General features: G+C 40.8%; 3 protein-coding genes across 3 annotated transcripts in view; 2 read left to right on the plus strand and 1 right to left on the minus strand.

Annotated features, from left to right (window-relative positions):
• Positions 1–137: 137 nt before the first annotated feature.
• On the minus strand, positions 138–3,038 carry pqbp1 (polyglutamine binding protein 1). Its single transcript, XM_080030340.1, has 7 exons — positions 2,958–3,038; positions 2,124–2,191; positions 1,901–2,012; positions 1,275–1,375; positions 927–1,115; positions 770–827; positions 138–305 (listed from the first exon to the last, which is right to left on the minus strand). The coding sequence occupies exons 2-7, from the start codon at positions 2,188–2,190 to the stop codon at positions 149–151; spliced, it is 684 nt and encodes a 227-aa protein (XP_079886466.1). The 5' UTR covers position 2,191; positions 2,958–3,038; the 3' UTR covers positions 138–148.
• Positions 3,039–3,089: 51 nt separating this feature from the next.
• On the plus strand, positions 3,090–6,055 carry timm17b (translocase of inner mitochondrial membrane 17 homolog B (yeast)). The gene is made up of 6 exons (XM_080030795.1): positions 3,090–3,117; positions 3,660–3,759; positions 3,861–3,924; positions 4,341–4,469; positions 4,570–4,680; positions 5,818–6,055. Exons 1-6 carry the CDS (start codon positions 3,092–3,094, stop codon positions 5,880–5,882), a joined length of 495 nt encoding a protein of 164 aa, XP_079886921.1. The 5' UTR covers positions 3,090–3,091; the 3' UTR covers positions 5,883–6,055.
• Positions 6,056–11,427: 5,372 nt separating this feature from the next.
• cacna1fa (calcium channel, voltage-dependent, L type, alpha 1F subunit a) overlaps positions 11,428–17,177 on the plus strand; it is a 33,565-nt gene continuing 27,815 nt past the window's right edge. The window contains exons 1-15 of the mRNA XM_080030727.1: positions 11,428–11,472; positions 11,658–11,762; positions 13,623–13,762; positions 13,862–14,007; positions 14,105–14,257; positions 14,357–14,553; positions 14,656–14,759; positions 14,881–15,023; positions 15,124–15,192; positions 15,276–15,339; positions 15,427–15,453; positions 15,549–15,709; positions 16,039–16,264; positions 16,631–16,838; positions 16,942–17,062. Of these exons, the coding sequence (XP_079886853.1) occupies positions 11,443–11,472; positions 11,658–11,762; positions 13,623–13,762; positions 13,862–14,007; positions 14,105–14,257; positions 14,357–14,553; positions 14,656–14,759; positions 14,881–15,023; positions 15,124–15,192; positions 15,276–15,339; positions 15,427–15,453; positions 15,549–15,709; positions 16,039–16,264; positions 16,631–16,838; positions 16,942–17,062 (1,894 nt within the window). The 5' untranslated portion in view covers positions 11,428–11,442. The remainder of the gene's footprint in view (positions 11,473–11,657; positions 11,763–13,622; positions 13,763–13,861; positions 14,008–14,104; positions 14,258–14,356; positions 14,554–14,655; positions 14,760–14,880; positions 15,024–15,123; positions 15,193–15,275; positions 15,340–15,426; positions 15,454–15,548; positions 15,710–16,038; positions 16,265–16,630; positions 16,839–16,941; positions 17,063–17,177) is intronic.

A 17,177-nucleotide genomic window follows, 5' to 3' on the forward strand; every position in this document is an offset into this window, starting at 1 on the left:
TTGACGAGAGTATGAATGCACTGATGGTATACAAGCTCAGCACTCAATTTCCGACAAGTACAAACATTTCAGAATGAGAAAAGATGTGAAAGCTAAGACAAACTGTACAACTGTGTTTTTGTTAAGTTGTTTGTCCGGGGATATCTGCTTAGTCAATTTCCTTGGGTATTTTGTTAGCTGCGTTAGCCCGAAGCACGGCTCCTGGACTAGGGTACGGCCGCTGCTGGAACAGGGGCCCCGCCGCCGTGGTGTCTGCGCCCGTCTTTGCTTCATTACGTTTGGGCAGGCCAGTTGACCAATTGCCCCTGTAAAGATAGATGACTTTGTTTTAATGCAAAATGTATGTCTGTTTTGTACATTCTGCTCATACCCTTTAAGGGTCCCTTCACCAGTGTTTGGTGATATCAGTTTGCTAGACATGTTTTGTTGGCAAAGTTGTATAATCAGTTGGGAGAAAGTAATCCTGATGATGTCATCAGGGTCTTGGAGACATACAGCCTGTGTTACAAATCGGTTGAAATTATTTGGCTGTTTATCATGCAGGAAGGGTGTTAATGAACACACGCATAATGGGAGTTGTAGGATCTAGTTTTTTCAAGCATGGCCCATAGTGGCGAAAAGCGGTAATAATTGAATTTAATGCTTTGATTTAGTTCAGTCGGTCTCACTATTCTCCCAATTTACGGAAGCGTTATTATGCTTAATTGTTACTTTAAAGACTGGAGCATGGACTTGTTTGATTATCATGACTGTAAATACTGTACTTTACCTGGGTGCATCAGAATAAGCACTTGGATCCATGGGGTCCATCTCATCATCTTTTCTCCCTGGAAATAAAATAAATGTGTCCCTTCAACATCCATTCATGTGAAAAGCATCATTCATTTGAAAATGCTTGTGTCGTATGATGCAGATGTAAACGTTACCTCTTTTGCTCTTATTGTACTGCGGCATTTCTTCTCTCCTCCCCTTCCTTCTGTCTCTGTCCCGGCCTTCATCCCTCTCTCGCTCTCTCTCCCGATCACGTTCCCTTTCACGTTCTTTCTCTCTTTCCCGCACTATCTCTCTTTCCGGCTTCTCGAACACCCTCTCAACTCTCTCCTCTACTCCTTCAACTGGAAAATAAAATGTCGCAAAATAAAAACCAACTGCTTCCAGACATTATTTGCCAAATGATGATCAGACCTCCAATGCTATGATTTATGAGTAGAACTGAAAGCAGATTGCCATGGTGATTGCAACGATAAACATAACTGCGTCATTAAATGCCATACCTCTAACTTTCTTGGCAGATTTTGATATCACTGCAGTGGGGTCATTTGGGGACAGCCAGGCCACTAAATCCGACTCCACGTTCCAGTAATAAGGAAGTCCACTGGATGAAAAGAAGATAGTTAAATTAGCAAAAAATAACTTCTTTACTGATTGTCGATAAATAATGTTGAATAATGTAATTAGGAAATTGAAGAACTGCATTTATTTGATTAAAAAAAATGCTTCTTCAACTGTGCATAGCCGTAGTTACAGTGTAGTACAGTTGCAGTGCAATCATCACAGACACAAATGCAGTCACAGTTTGGCAGTTTGATTTTTTTCTAATCTGGTCCTTCAACACAATAGTAAACTTTCAACACAATACAGCAGCAGACAAACATGATACCCACATTATTATTATTATTATTATTATTAAACAAGAAATAACATTTTAAAACACAGCTCATGATCCGATGTTGTTTCATCCTCTAACAGTACAAATGAGTTTGTGGCATGCCATTATGGTCAGAAAACTGTGTGCTCTGCAATTACTGATCCACCTATTTGTTCTTTCCCTAATTGCCACATCCACCTACTGTGTAAAATGAAATATCCACAACTTATTGTAGAAATCAAGTATACTCACCAAGCAGGATCAAACACTTTATACCAGTTTGGAGGGAGATTCTCCTGTCTGGTGGATTCATAATCTACGTTGTTGTCGTCGTAATCTTCAGCAATAATCTCCTCGTCAATTTCTGGATGAATAAAGAAGAGAAAGTTGGTTACGTGACGCATGAAAAATGAAAAAAGAACATAAAAATGTTTTCTGGATGCCTTGGTTTAAGAAAAATTAATGTATCTCCTACCTTGCTCTGACTGTTTAACAATCCCTCTCTTGGCCAAGCGGGCCAGCAGTGCCGCGGGGAGAGGCATTCTGCAACACAGAAGAGGGAGGTAAGCAGGAATACACAGAAAATGTCCTCTGTCCCACGATCATTAAACTTACTTATCACCCAAATATATATTTACACAGGGGTCCAAAATTCTAAGACAACTAGTAAAAGCACGTGTGTGTTACATTTTAGCAGGAATCCATATCCAGAGCAGCAAATTTCCCCCATACTTGAATTTCATCCCGCACCACCACAACTTTCACTTTGGTATCATTGCTGACGTATCTCAAATTTGGATTTATTAGCAAAAACGATGAAGACCTTATTTTTTAGATGATCTAATATACTTTTTGGGGATCTATAGGACACGTTTTAGAAAGTAGCAAAGGAGTGGGGCTAATAACGAATACAACAAGGAGAAATTTACAACAGTGCTATTTCTCATGGCAGTACATGGTTCTCAAGTCATTTCACAGACTGGGTCCTCCTCCTTGAGCATGCTTTTGTACCAATTTGATCAAACTTTCGCATGTGTTTCTAAGCTACCTACACATCCTCAGGTCTGAACAAGGTCGTCTTCATTCAACAAAGAAGACAAGTTGCATATTATGCACGTTGTAGTATGTAAACTGTATTATTTCCATTAAATACATACGACCGCCCGCTCGGGAACTCAAGACCAAACACGCAGGCAGCAACAGGGTGATTAAATGAACTAATACACCTATAGACGTTATACAAATAACTTACACCAAAAACTACATTCTTCAGGATAATTTAAATTACTAAAAATCCAGTTAATATTACCTTTTTTTAAGAAATAATCGCCCTCTGGTCCTCGAGAAAAACCAACAAAAAACGAACGAGACCTCTCTTCTCCAAACACCACACGGCGCGCACAGTGATGACGTATCACTGTTCTCCTGACGACAACAACAAACATGGAGGAATATGCCCGTGAACCTTGGTGAGATGTTTTTGACTCTTTTTGCCTTTCGGTACACGTTTGAAACTGGTTTTTAACATAGTTGTGTCCCTTTTAATTACATATTGAAGTTGGTGTGAACGAACAAAGAGTCTCCGTGGGTTAGACAGCGACTTAGTGAAGGGTCAATGAGATAAACAGATAAAGCTGCGGTCAGTTCTAAACCCTAAGCTTCAGCAACCTTTTATATGGCAGTGGTTATTTTGTGACAGATGAGGGCATGGTACACGAAAAACACACTTACAGTATAACTTACACGTTTTACTCATATCATTATTGTGTGGCTCAGTTAGAGCACTGACTGACAGAGATAGAGGTAGTTGTTATTGTGTTGAGGGAGCTGACAATGTAAAAAAAAAAAAAATAAAAATACAGAGTAGTTGAATGGCTTTGTGTTACTGACTTGACTCAGCGCAGTGTCTGTAGTTACATGCGTAACTGGAAATGCACACCTTACAGTAAAGGGTTTATGTACATGATTTGTGGACATTACATTACTCAGCCCTTACAATTCCCTCCTGCAGTCCCTGGAGGATAGTGGATGACTGTGGAGGTGCTTTCACCATGGGTGCGATTGGAGGAGGGGTGTTCCAGTCCATCAAGGGCTTCCGTAATGCCCCTGCAGTGAGTTCACCGCACAATGACAATTGTAATTATTTATTACTCCAACTATCATTGTTTTTTTTTTTAAAGGCTTTGAACTCAACAGCGTTCTAACGTTACAGGGTGTCGGACATAGACTGAGAGGGAGTGCAAACGCAGTACGAATAAGAGCACCACAGATTGGAGGTGAGAAGTTGTCTTTTGTTATCTTTTGTTTCTTTTACTGTACAGTAGCTCTTGGAACCAATAGCCTTGAAAGTTCACACATACAATTTGTATAGGTGTCCCAACTTTAGTTGATGACTTACAAACCCTCTGTACGTATAAAAGCATTGTTTGAACCGATTGTGTTACCACACCCTCTTAGCATTATTTGGTGAGATTGATACATTAGTTAGATTATTTAAATGTATATTGAGACATTGAACTGTGTAATTGCCATTAAACTGGTTCAAAATCATTTGACCCATAGTGTATGTAATGGTGTATTTGAGTAGCTGGAACATATTTTTTTCACAGAATTATTGCTGACATTTTCTTTGCCTTAAACTAAAATCTTACATTAAACCAGACTCATTGGCTTGTTTTCGGTTGTTTTGCAGGAAGCTTTGCTGTATGGGGAGGGCTCTTCTCCACGATCGACTGTGGGTTAGTTCGCTTGAGAGGGAAAGAGGATCCTTGGAACTCCATAACTAGTGGAGCACTGACTGGGGCTATCCTAGCAGCACGCAGTAAGAGGAAGCCTGTATCGCTTTTGACACAACCTTCCTGTTCTACGGACACACATCAAATAAACCAGTGGGATACAGTGAATGTTGTGTTTTTCTCCAGGTGGGCCGTTAACCATGATGGGCTCCGCCATGATGGGGGGAATCTTGCTGGCTCTTATCGAAGGTTTTGGGATCCTGCTAACCAGATATACAGCGCAGCAGTTTCAGAACCGTAAGTGAAGTTGCAAATATAGCTATTCTAAGTCACTATAATCAATATTTTCAGATTACCAATGGATGCCATGATAACTTGTTTGTGATAAACCCACTGAGATATATCACCTTATTTTGCCCTCAGTGTTTCAGCGTCTTTGATCTCACAGTTTTTGTTGTCTGGTTCACAACTTTACTGTTTTAGTTCACTCACACCTCTCTCATTGTGTTATTTTCAGCATAAAAGCTGTTAGAAAATCTACTGCACACCATCTGCCTAGCACCAAACAGCAGACAAACTAGCTGATGTACAATGTCCATAGTGAAATAATTCACTCCTAAATATTCAGATTTTTCCCTCAAAACTGTGTGAAGACCATTGGTTTTCAATTTCATTTACTGGTGTAGGCCAACACTAAGAGGGGGCTGAATTTTGGACATTTGCCAGGTGAACAGAAAAATGACTCCAGTTAAATGCTAATTTATGCAAATGTCGCTCCTTATCTGCTGGATGTGTTTATAGGCAATTGTTTTGCAACAAGCAATTCTCCATATTAACTCAAAAGGTGATAATATATCAGTGTTGTGTTCAATTACACCAAGTGCCCAAAAATCCATTACTGCAGGTTTTAAATGGGGAAAATTATTCATACCTGTGACAGTTTATGGTTCTTTTGTGTTGTGTTTATAGTATTGCTCGGAATTACTGGTAAAATGTAGAAAATGTGGCATCAAGGCACTTCCAGTAGAGCTATGGTGGTTAAATAGAAAAGATTTCTGAAGTCTTAAACCTCACAGTATAGTGGATGTAATTTTTCGGTGTCGGTTCTGTGGAAACTATGAATAAAAAAAGCAATGGTCTAAAAATGCAATGGTCTGAGTGAGAGCTCACTCTTATTTTGTCTGAATGGGAAACACTGGTGTTGCTGTGATGCCAGAACTCTTTGCATCCTCCAACACATAGTGGGCTTTAGTGGAAAGACAAAATCTTCTCACAGAAGACATTTTGACTTGTTGACGTAGGAAAATCACAGATGATCAATGATGAAATTACAAAAAAACAAACACATGTTTTTGATTATATTAATACCATGGGTTATGCTGATGCTACCACAGAAACTAAAGATACATGTTTTGTCCTCCTTCTTGTTTTCAGCTATTCCCTTTGCTGAGGACCCCAGTCAGTTACCTCCAAAGGACGGGGGTCAGCAGCATCAGTAGCAGCAATGGTAGAGAAGGTTTCAGTAGAGAGCAGCCAGGACTGAGGCCAGAGAGTAGGGCCTACACCAGACATTACAGCAGGTATCAGGATGACCAGGATGTGGAGATACTGCTCCCTGCTGGGGTGTCAAGTAGTTGCACTAATATGTGCTTATACCTCAGGGGTAAGTCACTAGCCCCTTTTACACAGAGATTGCGGCATATTGACGGAACAACATCACTCCAATATGCCGGCTTTGCTTGCTTCTGTGTTATTTACACAGAACCAAGCAACGCCGGCCTGCTGGCGCATCAGTAGTCCCTTTTACACAGCGCTCCGGAATGAAAGAGGTGCTTGTAAACAGCGTCAGGTGTGACGTAAACATTTAGCGCCGCGCCGGTCAGCTGCTTTACAACAACAACAATGGCCGGTGAATTGAGAGCAGAAGTGCTGGAGCTTGCAGTAAGAGGGCCGTATTTTACTGTCCCCACGATGTGCCAGTTGGGCAGCGATCTGCCAATCAGACACATACACACAGTGTGTGAAGTCACGTTACTGTAGACAGAAATAAAGTGTGGATATACGCTCAGACTTAGGATAATAGCGGCGGCGGAATGTGTTAGCAAAACAGTAGCTCTGTGGCTAACAGCTGAGCCGGAGCCTTCAGTCAGCTGAAGCAGACAGTCTAGCGGGGCGAGCAGACTATTCCCCCGTTACTAGGTCGACCTTCAAGCTGAACAAGAGCCCTCCGTTGCGCGTCGGGCTCCTGCTTCAGCTTGTCGGTCTTTATTTCTAGCAAGTGACCCGTTCGCTATACTTTATCCCTTACTTAGCCTAGCCTAGCTTTCCATTGTACAACTTCTCCTGGGCAGAAATAGACTCATACACTCTGCAAAATGAAGCGCGGGGGTTTGGATTGAGCAACGGACCTTATGATCAGCTAGATTATACACCGTTCCTTTTATTTGGTGATTTTTACGGGACATCAGGCCGCCGTGGTTAATGTTAAACACACGTCCTTCAACTGCTAACATGGTCGCATGTTTAGAACGTAGACTATGGAACGTCAAACGCCCCCCTGTTCCGCAACAACAAGCTGGAGCATTTAAACAGAGAGGCGGAACTGATCGTGTCGGGAATCTTACTACCCCCCGAGGTAGTAAAATTCCCGGAACGATCACTCGCACCTTTCTTCCCTCGTTCCGCAACTGTCGCATTTACACAGCTGGGGGGAGGGCCGAAAGGCCGGCATATTCCCGGCTTTCACTGGCTGTGTAAAAGGGGCTACTGTGAGTTTTAAGTTATTCATGAGTGAATGTTTGTATGTGTGTCCTATTTATGTCCATCTGATAAAACCTCATGCTTGCACTGCCGGCATCTCATGCAACATTTTCTGTATTCATGTTTTGTCTTTTTTCACTTTGACTTTGTTGGGTTTAATATGCAACTCTGAGGTCTCTATGTAAAATCAGTTTGATTATTTTAAATCTAGGAAACATGTGTATATATATATGTCAAACTATTCATTTTATTTATATATATATATAAATATATATATATATATAGGGGAAGGTGGGGTGATTTGTGCATTTTGGAAGTTGCAAAACCCCTTGTTTCTAGAAAACCGTGGAAGAAATTGGAAATGTGACCACATATTTAAGAAGAGCCATCCATTTGACTCATCCTGTAAAGAAGGGAGACACAAGGAATAAGATATAAGCACATTTAAGCTCAAAAAACTGTGTTTTGCCTTTCAAAGTAAAATTTCCATGATCAAGGTTTTTTGATTATTGTGTCTGAACAATTATAGACACGTTTGAAAACATTTGACACATGTTTTAGTGCTTTGGTATGCTACACTTTGAGTCTATATAGTTAGCACAATGTCAACCCTAAATTGCTGCATCATGCCTATTATCCAAAATTCTGGGGATGGGGTGATTTGTGCGCAAGGGCCTGGGTGAGTTATAAGTAAGTAAGTAAGTAAAATGTATTTATAAAAGCACATTTATGACAGTTTGCACTGTCCAAAGTGCTGTACATAGTGCATTCAGTAGGTAAACAATGAAGGTAAAATAACAATAACCAAAATAAAAGACGTAAAGCCCATACATCCACATAAACACAGATAGTAGTGCAGAGGTAAGTAAGTAGTGCAGAGGTTAATGGGGAGGAAACACCAGGGTGTACATATGGGTTTTGAGCCTTGATTTAAAGGCAGAAATGTAGGGGGAATCACATTTGTCAGGTGGCAGTTGGTTCCACAAGCACGGAGCAACTAGTGCAAAGTACATTTCTGAGAGTTGTGCCAGTGGCATGGCTGTATACGCTGGTCACCAAAAGAAAGTGATAGTCTACAGTAGCTCAGGAGAGAGTGACATCTCAATTCCACTTAACGACACCACTGATGAGAGTTCAGATGGCCAGAAAGATGATGATGGTGACTTTGTCATTGTGACACAATGACGCACAAATCACCCCACTACGTGGGGTGATTTGTGCGACAAGACAACTTTTTTTCCGAAAGCTATATTTCTTAAACAGTTTATTCCAGATCCAAAGTTTTTATTGCCAGGGATGCACAACATCCTGAAATATATGTACATATTTGAGTTGGAGACATAACTGTCAAGGCTTCACTTTAAAATCACTTTGAGTAAAAAGTTGCACAAATCACCCCACCTTCCCCTATATATATATATATATATATATATATATATATATATATATATATATATATATATATATATATATATATATATAAGGAATAGTTTGACATTTTGGGGATATCAACAGTTTGATGAGAGGATAGATACCACATTCATGTCTGTATGGTAAATTTGTTCCTGGAGACAGCAGTCGCTTGGCTTAGCATAAAAACTGAAAACAGAGTGAAAAAGTGTGGAGGGTTATATGCAAGATTATTTCCTGGCAGTGCGCAGGGACTTGTCAGAATCTTGTTTTCACTGTGAGGTTGCCCGTAACTCTGGGCAAGAAATGTGAATAATCATATTTCCCCAAATGTTCAGCTGTTCTTTTAAGCTCCCAAAGATTGCATTTTGTATGCACAGATTCAGCACAACGTGAAGCCAGTATTTTAACGACTGCAAGCTGTCTGTGACTTTACGACATTGTGTTTGTTCAGTGAGGTTCTATACCGCGGAGAGCGGAACCCTGAGAAGGTGTCTCAAAGTCATTAACTATGTGTCAGATCGATGTGACATTGACAATCAGTGCAAAGAATGTTGCATGTTTTTAAATGATGTGTTTGCTTGAATTGTGTCTAGCCAAAAAAAACTCATTCCATTCTTAGTACAGTCTTGGCTCACCACCCGGCAGCTTTGGTTATTTTTTAAATTTATCTTGACTAGCTGTTGTCTTACATATTAGGAGGATCTTTTAGAGTAATTTGTGCAATATTAAATAATGTGGATGTTTTCCTGGGAACTATGGCTTGAATTACTCACAGTTCATTGAGCCAGCTTCCATGCACACAACGTCACTTTAATCGCCGCATTATCTACCAAGCAACCAAACACTTTTTGAACTCAATTCCTCTGGAAAAGGGTAGCATGTGCACACACAGCAGAGGGAAATTATGCAACAGGATTGTGTATTTTGCTGTCTAACTATTTATAGAAGGAATGTTAGTTTATGTAATGTATTTAATATATTATTTTATGTTGCAAAAGTTGATAAAAAAAACAATAAAGGCATCAAATGTTCTTAAACACGTGAGACTGTTATTTTTGCCTTAGCTTAAAAAAAACACAGAGCCTGAAATGATGCAGTGATGTAAGATAATTACTTGCACCTGGTCTCAGATCACAGTCCGTCTATTTACTGTGGTAGCGCGCCCCCTGCCGCCTCTCTCCCGGTACTGCACCCATCTGCTTCTGTCCAAGGTCCTGAAATAGTTTTTTCTCAACTCAGCAGTTGTAAACCATCCTAATTTTTCGGTGCCATTAAAACGAAGGCCTATTAAAATTCGTCTTATGCGTTTAACTATAACTTTGCGACAAACCCCCACACAGAGTGTTTCTCCTGAGTCTATTACCTCCACCTTCCCCCTTGGAAAGATTTCCCCTGTCATCCATTTAAACGGCTCAACTCGTTTAATCCTGACGGCTGACCACCACGGATATGAAGATGCAGTTGTTTCAATATCCCTGTACCGTTATGTGCCTGCATAGATAAACAAAAACAAAAACTAGAAAACGTTTGCAGTTTTGATTTACACGCGTGAGGAATTAGCATAAATAGGCTTTAATTGGATTTCTAGGCTACACGCAGGCGGTGAGCAGGATGATGGCCCGTAGGCTATCGGCTGCACCGGCATGCACCGTGTAGGAATGAAGTGTCGGGCTGCAGATGGTGCTTTTTTTATTTTATTTTTTATTTTTTTGTTACCCCTAAAAAGTTCTCTCTGTTTTGGGTCAAAGTCGTAGGCTATCTGTGATCCATAACGAATCGCAGATCCCATGTGGAGTTGATGGTGGGGTTTCTGACGTAACTTCGTGGTGTTAAACTGCGGACATGGAAAAGAAAGGTATGGACTGCTTAAATTGTCTCCTGAATTTTTGTTTTCAAACTGTAAAGAAAATATGCACATTATAGGCTACATTAAAAGTTATGCATAACAATATGGACAATACTCATGGTATGCCTACTGTAAAGCTATGGGCCTATGGTGAATATAAATAATATAAATAGCCTAGTTTATTCTGACATATAACACATCCCGGATATAAGATGGGTCAAACATAGTTCATCATGATTGTAAAGCATGTTTTCTAGATTACAGTTCAAGCATACTGTTTATTTTACAATAATCAGAAGCACACCTGGCATTTAACATTTCCACAATAGGCAGCTCTGTTTAAGCTCTTATCTGCCCATATGTTTGGCAAACTCTTATTAGTTTTGACGTTGGGGATATAATAGACCTTCATATATCCGCTGGTTGTTCTCTGTGTAGGACCTTATTAACAGGTGCTCATGGGACCTATGTGGAGATAGTGCTGGGCTAAGAGCCATGCTGCTCCCGATAAAGAAGTAGGTCACATCTGGTATTATAGTATGAGGCCTTCAGGATGGAATACCTGTCTGTTGCAGCCATGTGTCAAATCCTTCACTAATTGTCTTGGGTAATAAGATGCTAGCTGGTATTAGCAATGAAATAATAAGATATTGTGAGAAAGGACTGAAATGTAAAAACTTCAGCAGAAAACCATTGATTACATGAGAGTAAAGGTATCCACCAATACAACAGGCAAACCCCAGATATGTTTCACATATACCTTCTCAGAATAAGTTAATTCACACTATAAATCTTACACTGGACATATACCCATATTTCAGATTAAAAGTTCAGGACGCTTGAAAACACAGACTTAACATAATTACTCTTTTTTTTTGGCAGATGCCCCCAATGGGGATGCAGGGAAATCAGACACCCTTGGTTCGGCTGGCTCTGCTAGAAAAAAAGGAGGGGGGGCCAAGAAGGCGGTGCAGGCCAACAAGTCGGCCCTCAGAGCACCCCGCGCCCTCTGCTGCCTCACCCTCAGCAACCCCATCCGCATGGCAGCGCTGGCCCTAGTGGAGTGGAAATATCCTTCTTTGGGTCACACTGATTTTGTGTTATGTGTAAACAAATAGTCCTGCAATGGTGGAAATGTGTTGATGTAAGAATATGTTGGTGGGCAAGTGGGGTCAAGTTTTTACTATGCTCTTGTAATTTCCTGGAAATATGCATTAACAATGGCCTGTCGTACCCTTAACTACAAACCCTTAAGCCCTTTGATATTTTCATTCTACTTGCCATTTTTGCCAACTGTGTGGCCATGGGTGTTACCAAGCCGTACCCTGACGATGACTCCAACCCTACCAATCACCAACTTGTGAGTTTCCAGTGGAGAGATACAAAGAAGCATATCCTACCTGACTTGCTTCTTTCACTCACCTGATAATACACAAACAAACTGCGCTTAGCTTGGTATTACAAATGATAAGTAAGGCTTAAAAATGAGCATTTGTGATGTGATATCTCATGGAAGAGGTCTTTGGACTGATTTCAACTGAGGGAAAAAAAGCTTTTTAATACTGAAAAATCTTTCTTACTTCACCAATGTGTTTTGGCACAGTTCCTACATCAGCCTGTATACTCTAATGTATACATTTGTCAGTAATCTAGTGAAAACCTGGGTGAATATTATCTTTTTACTGAAAGCAGAGAAAGGAATTGAAGAAAAAGACTGCACTGTTGGTATTTCTATTTTATTTCTGGTCTTAATCTAACAACTTCCATTCATTGTGTGACTGATGAATTCACACACATACATACTTAGCTATAATATAAATATAAAATACATAGACCGCTTTGCATCTAAATCAATCAGTGATAGGACATGTGATGAGGCCATCATGCACAATATCACATGAAGTATAAACTTTAAACAGATAATGGCGCTTTGATCATATAGCGCTTTCCTAATCAGAACTCTGACGTGTAGGACAGCAACCAGATCCCTTCAAAGGGAAGTTTTTAAATTTTCAGTAAAATCACATGAAGTATGTCAAAGGCTCCTTTTGAACTTTGTATGTTCTTATGTTCCTGTTTCCGAGGCTGGTTCTCCTGATATAATTTCCCCTCTTAGGACTTCCAAGTCATTTGAGGATAGAATCAGCGAGATCTGTTATTCTTAAGTGTAGGACAACAGCTTCAGTGTTTCATAATAAGACAAGTCGTCTTTAAAGTTTTTGTTGAACGTAGCAACAATTAGTGAGAAGATAATAGGGTTCTGTTGAAGGGTAATGGTATTAGAGGTAGTAAAAAAAAAACACTTGCAGTGTGAGCTGATTTAGGTGACCCTGCCAGGGATCATGACTTACTTAAACAGCAACCATCTGTCTCCTCTCTCTCTTTCTCCCTTCGCTGTCTTTTTGACCTTTTTCCTATGAAAATGACAAGTTACCCAATGGTACACCTGAAAACAAGCCTGCCTAATAAAATTGTAAATATACGCCACTGTGACTTAGCAACTGATTCACTATATATATTTGCAAAAAATTCACAGTTTTTAATGTTATTGCATCAATTCTTACCGTGTTTGCAAAAGATAAAAGGATCTAGGATCAATTAATACATTTGAACCTAGGTCTTTTTGTTAAATAGGGTAGCAGGGACATACTGTATACAGTATACACCTCCACACTTACAGGGGGTTAGATAGTTTGTAGATCTCTTTATTGGATTGCAGATTGGATTGGAGGTAAGCTGGAAATTTAGCTCGCCCTTCCAAACAGTGACTTAGTGATTTTTTTTAATCAATTTTGGCATCTAGCATAGTTACATCTGACAGATCTTTGCATATTCCAGTCATTTTATGGTAAACCACATTATGCCTGGATTATTTAACAGGTAAAATCCTTAGATACATTGGAAGCAGTGATTAGAGGCATTAAGCTGAAGGAGGAAGAAGAGGGCTTCTGTGACGGGCTTAAGCATGTGTTAGGCAGTGGGTTAAGAGGTCAGAACGCTACTGCAGTCAGCCTTTAACGATAACACACGTGATTTAAAGAGGGACACAGGAAAGACTCAGTTAAAGGCCACTGATTGCTGTATGTGGGAAGGAGCAATTGACCGTTTCTTAATGTCTTATATTTTACTGTGACAAATAATTTCCTCTTCCCACATTCCTTTTAGACTGACGTATAAAAAAGGTCATTCTAATTTTTTTGCTTTTTTATTTGGTTCCCAGGAACAAGTTGAGTATGTCTTCCTCGTCATCTTCACCATCGAGACCTTCACTAAAATCCTTGCCTATGGCTTAGTCATGCACCCCAGCGCCTACATACGCAGCGGATGGAACTTGCTCGATTTCGTTATCGTCATTGTCGGGTATTTTGATGCATTATATAGTCACCATTTACAAAAAGAAAATCAAAAAAATGTGTTCTATTATTTCAGACTTCAACGATATTATTTGTGTCCGTTCAGGTTGTTCAGTGTAATAGCAGAAGGCATGACGGATCATAAGCCCGGGGAGGCCCATCACGCTGCCGGAAAACCTGGAGGCCTGGATGTCAAAGCTCTGAGGGCCTTCAGGGTGTTACGACCGCTTCGGCTTGTATCCGGAGTGCCAAGTGGGTTGATCATCTGTTACATTTTCTTTGCATGTGTGTCCCCGTGCTTCATCCCACATGCACCGACTTGAAAAGTGTGTGTTTTTGTCCGTGCCAGGTTTGCAAATTGTGTTAAACTCCATCATGAAGGCCATGGTCCCCCTCCTGCACATCGGCATGTTGGTCATGTTTGTCATCATCATCTACGCCATCATCGGCTTGGAGCTTTTTCTCGGCAGGATGCACAAGTCGTGCTTCTCCATCAGCTCAGGTCCCCTACTTTCCCAGTTTAAAAAATATAAATATGTTTTATATAGTGTCTATATTACGTGGATGGTTGACTCAATGCCTTTTGGTTCTCATGCTCCAGGTCTCATGATGGAAGACGATCCGTCCCCGTGTGCTTTTGCCGGGAACGGACGCTTCTGTGAGGGTAATGGGACTGAGTGCAGGGGCAAGTGGGAGGGCCCCAACGGTGGCATCACAAACTTCGACAACATTTTCTTTGCCATGCTGACAGTTTTCCAGTGCATCACTATGGAGGGTTGGACAGATGTTCTCTACTGGGTACAGAACATGCTCCTGGATCTTCGTGAGTTTTCAACACTTATATGTGTCTGCTGAAATTGAAATTCCTTCTCTTCTTTGTCTCCCCCTCTCTTTGCACAGATGAACGATGCCATTGGCATGGAGGTTCCATGGGTTTACTTTGTTTCTCTGGTCATCTTTGGCTCCTTTTTCATTATCAATCTTGTATTGGGTGTGTTGAGCGGGTAGGTAGCAGCTGCACTGCAGGTCATAGTTGTGTGCACATCTTGTGCGCTGAGAAAAAAAATTAATTCCTTGCATATGTCTTGAGTTTTCGGAGTTTCTTTGGTTTGTTTATGTGCACAGAGAGTTCTCCAAGGAAAGAGAAAAGGCTGTGGCGCGTGGTGAGCTGCAGATGGCACAAGAGAGCAAGCAGATGCAGGAGGACATGGTCGGTTACATGGACTGGCTCATCGAGGCCGAAGATGTGGATGAGGAAGGAAACAAACGTTAGTTTAATGCACGTTTATGTCAACCTACACACACTAAAAACCAAACACGTTACATAGCCTCACATTTACACGTGTCCTCCTTTGTTTGGATTCAAAGGTGCTGCGATCGCAAAGAAGAAGATGATGAAGAAGTTTGGCTGGTACAAACACAGCGAGGATGGTGGAGGTATGTCAGCTGACAATGTCCGTTATCGTGTTTATTTGACTTGGCTCTTTCTGACAGCCAGACTTTCTCTCTGTGTTCAACAGAGTCTGACTCCGACGATGATATTGCATACCTCGACGATGACAATGGCTTCTGTGCTTCACTCATGTAAGGCAATGGGGAAATAACAATATATTTTGATTCATCAATGACATAAAGTCAATTCATGATTTTCAATCACATTTCTTTTCTTAGGGCAAAGATGATGGCCAATAGCTTCTGGTAAGGACTGATATAATATACAGTATATACATATATCTTCAAATTATCTTAAATGCAAACCTAATTTAAAAATATTATTTCCCCACTTTTTTTAGTGACCAGTTGTGCCAGCTGAATCATACGATGAGGAAAAACTGCCGTGTCGCAGCCAAGTCCGCTAACTTCTACTGGTTGGTGCTCCTGCTGGTGTTTCTCAACACGTTGGCCAGTGCCTCCGAGCACTACGGTCAGCCCAATCAGCTCACAGAAATGCAAGGTTAAGAATCCATGTTCACCTTTTTATTTTATTTTTATTTTCACTCAAAGAGGAAGGGGAGGGTGCCACCGTAAAAAAAAAAAATGAAAACATGGGTGGCGCTCGTGGTGTAGTGGTTAGAGTTTCCCCTCCCCATAGAGACTCAGTCCTCGCAGCAGCAAACCTGGTTTGAATCCGGCCCGGGTCGTTCTCTGCATGTTATTCTCCTCTAGCCCATTTCATCTCTGTCTCTCCACACTGTCAATAAAGCATAGAAAATCTCCCCCCCCCTCCCCAAAAAAAAACTTAAAACATGACTGTACTCCATCTTCTCTGTTTTGTGCCTTTAGAGCGAGCCAACAAGATCCTGTTGCTGCTGTTTACTCTGGAAATGTCTATGAAGATGTACGCCTTCGGCCTGCAGATCTACTTCATGGCGCTGTTCAACCGCTTCGATTGCTTCGTGGTGTGCGGCGGGATCCTGGAGACGTTGCTGGTAGAGATGGATGTCATCCCGCCCATCGGCATCTCCGTGCTGCGCTGCATCCGGCTGCTCAGGATATTCAAGATGACTCGGTAATCTATGCAAACTGAATGTAGCTGTTAAAGATCTATCTGAAAACTACACTTCTCCATCTTATCTTCATTTGTTGACATGTGTTTATGTATAAAAAATATAAATACATATATCAAAACACACATATGCTACACATGAAGTAACCATTTGCCTGTTCAGGATTAAAATCATTAAAATAAAAACAAAATCAATAAAAATATATTTTTTAAATAGAAAAACTACCAAAAATAAACTAATGAGGGCATGATTGATTATTTCCGATCCATTTCTTGACTTGGCGTAGAAATCTACATACATGTTTAGTTCATCGGGAAGAAGTTCCATTCTTTTATTGCTCTGTATGAGATTGATTTTATTATTTCCAGGCACTGGGCTGCTTTGTCCGACCTGGTCAACTCTCTGCTTAACTCCATGAAAGCTATCTGCTCCCTTCTGCTCCTGCTCTTCCTCTTCCTCATCATCTTCGCCTTGCTAGGCATGCAGCTGTTCGGAGGCAAATTCAACTTTGACGAGACGCAGATGAAGCGAAGTACTTTTGACTCCTTCCCACAGGCCCTTCTCACGTGTTTCCAGGTGAACTCCCTCAGTCAGTAGCTCACAATGTTACTACCATGGTTATTACTACACTCGCATTTGTGGTGTTAATCAAACACGGTGTGTTTGTCTTTCTTTGCAGATTCTCACTGGAGAGGACTGGAACGCTGTTATGTACGACGGCATCATGGCATACGGAGGCCCCATCTTCCCCAACATGGTGGTGTGCATTTACTTTGTCATCCTCTTTGTCTGCGGTAACTGTATCCTTTTCCAGTGTTCCAGTGTTCCAGTGCAATGATCACAATTGTTTGATTCCTATTGTAGCCTGAGCATTCAATGATTGGTCCTTTAATTCCACATAGAGAAAAAGTGGCC

The sequence above is a fragment of the Ammodytes marinus genome, assembly GCF_949987685.1.
Source record: "Ammodytes marinus genome assembly, chromosome: 7".
Taxonomy (NCBI): Eukaryota; Metazoa; Chordata; class Actinopteri; order Uranoscopiformes; family Ammodytidae; genus Ammodytes; species Ammodytes marinus.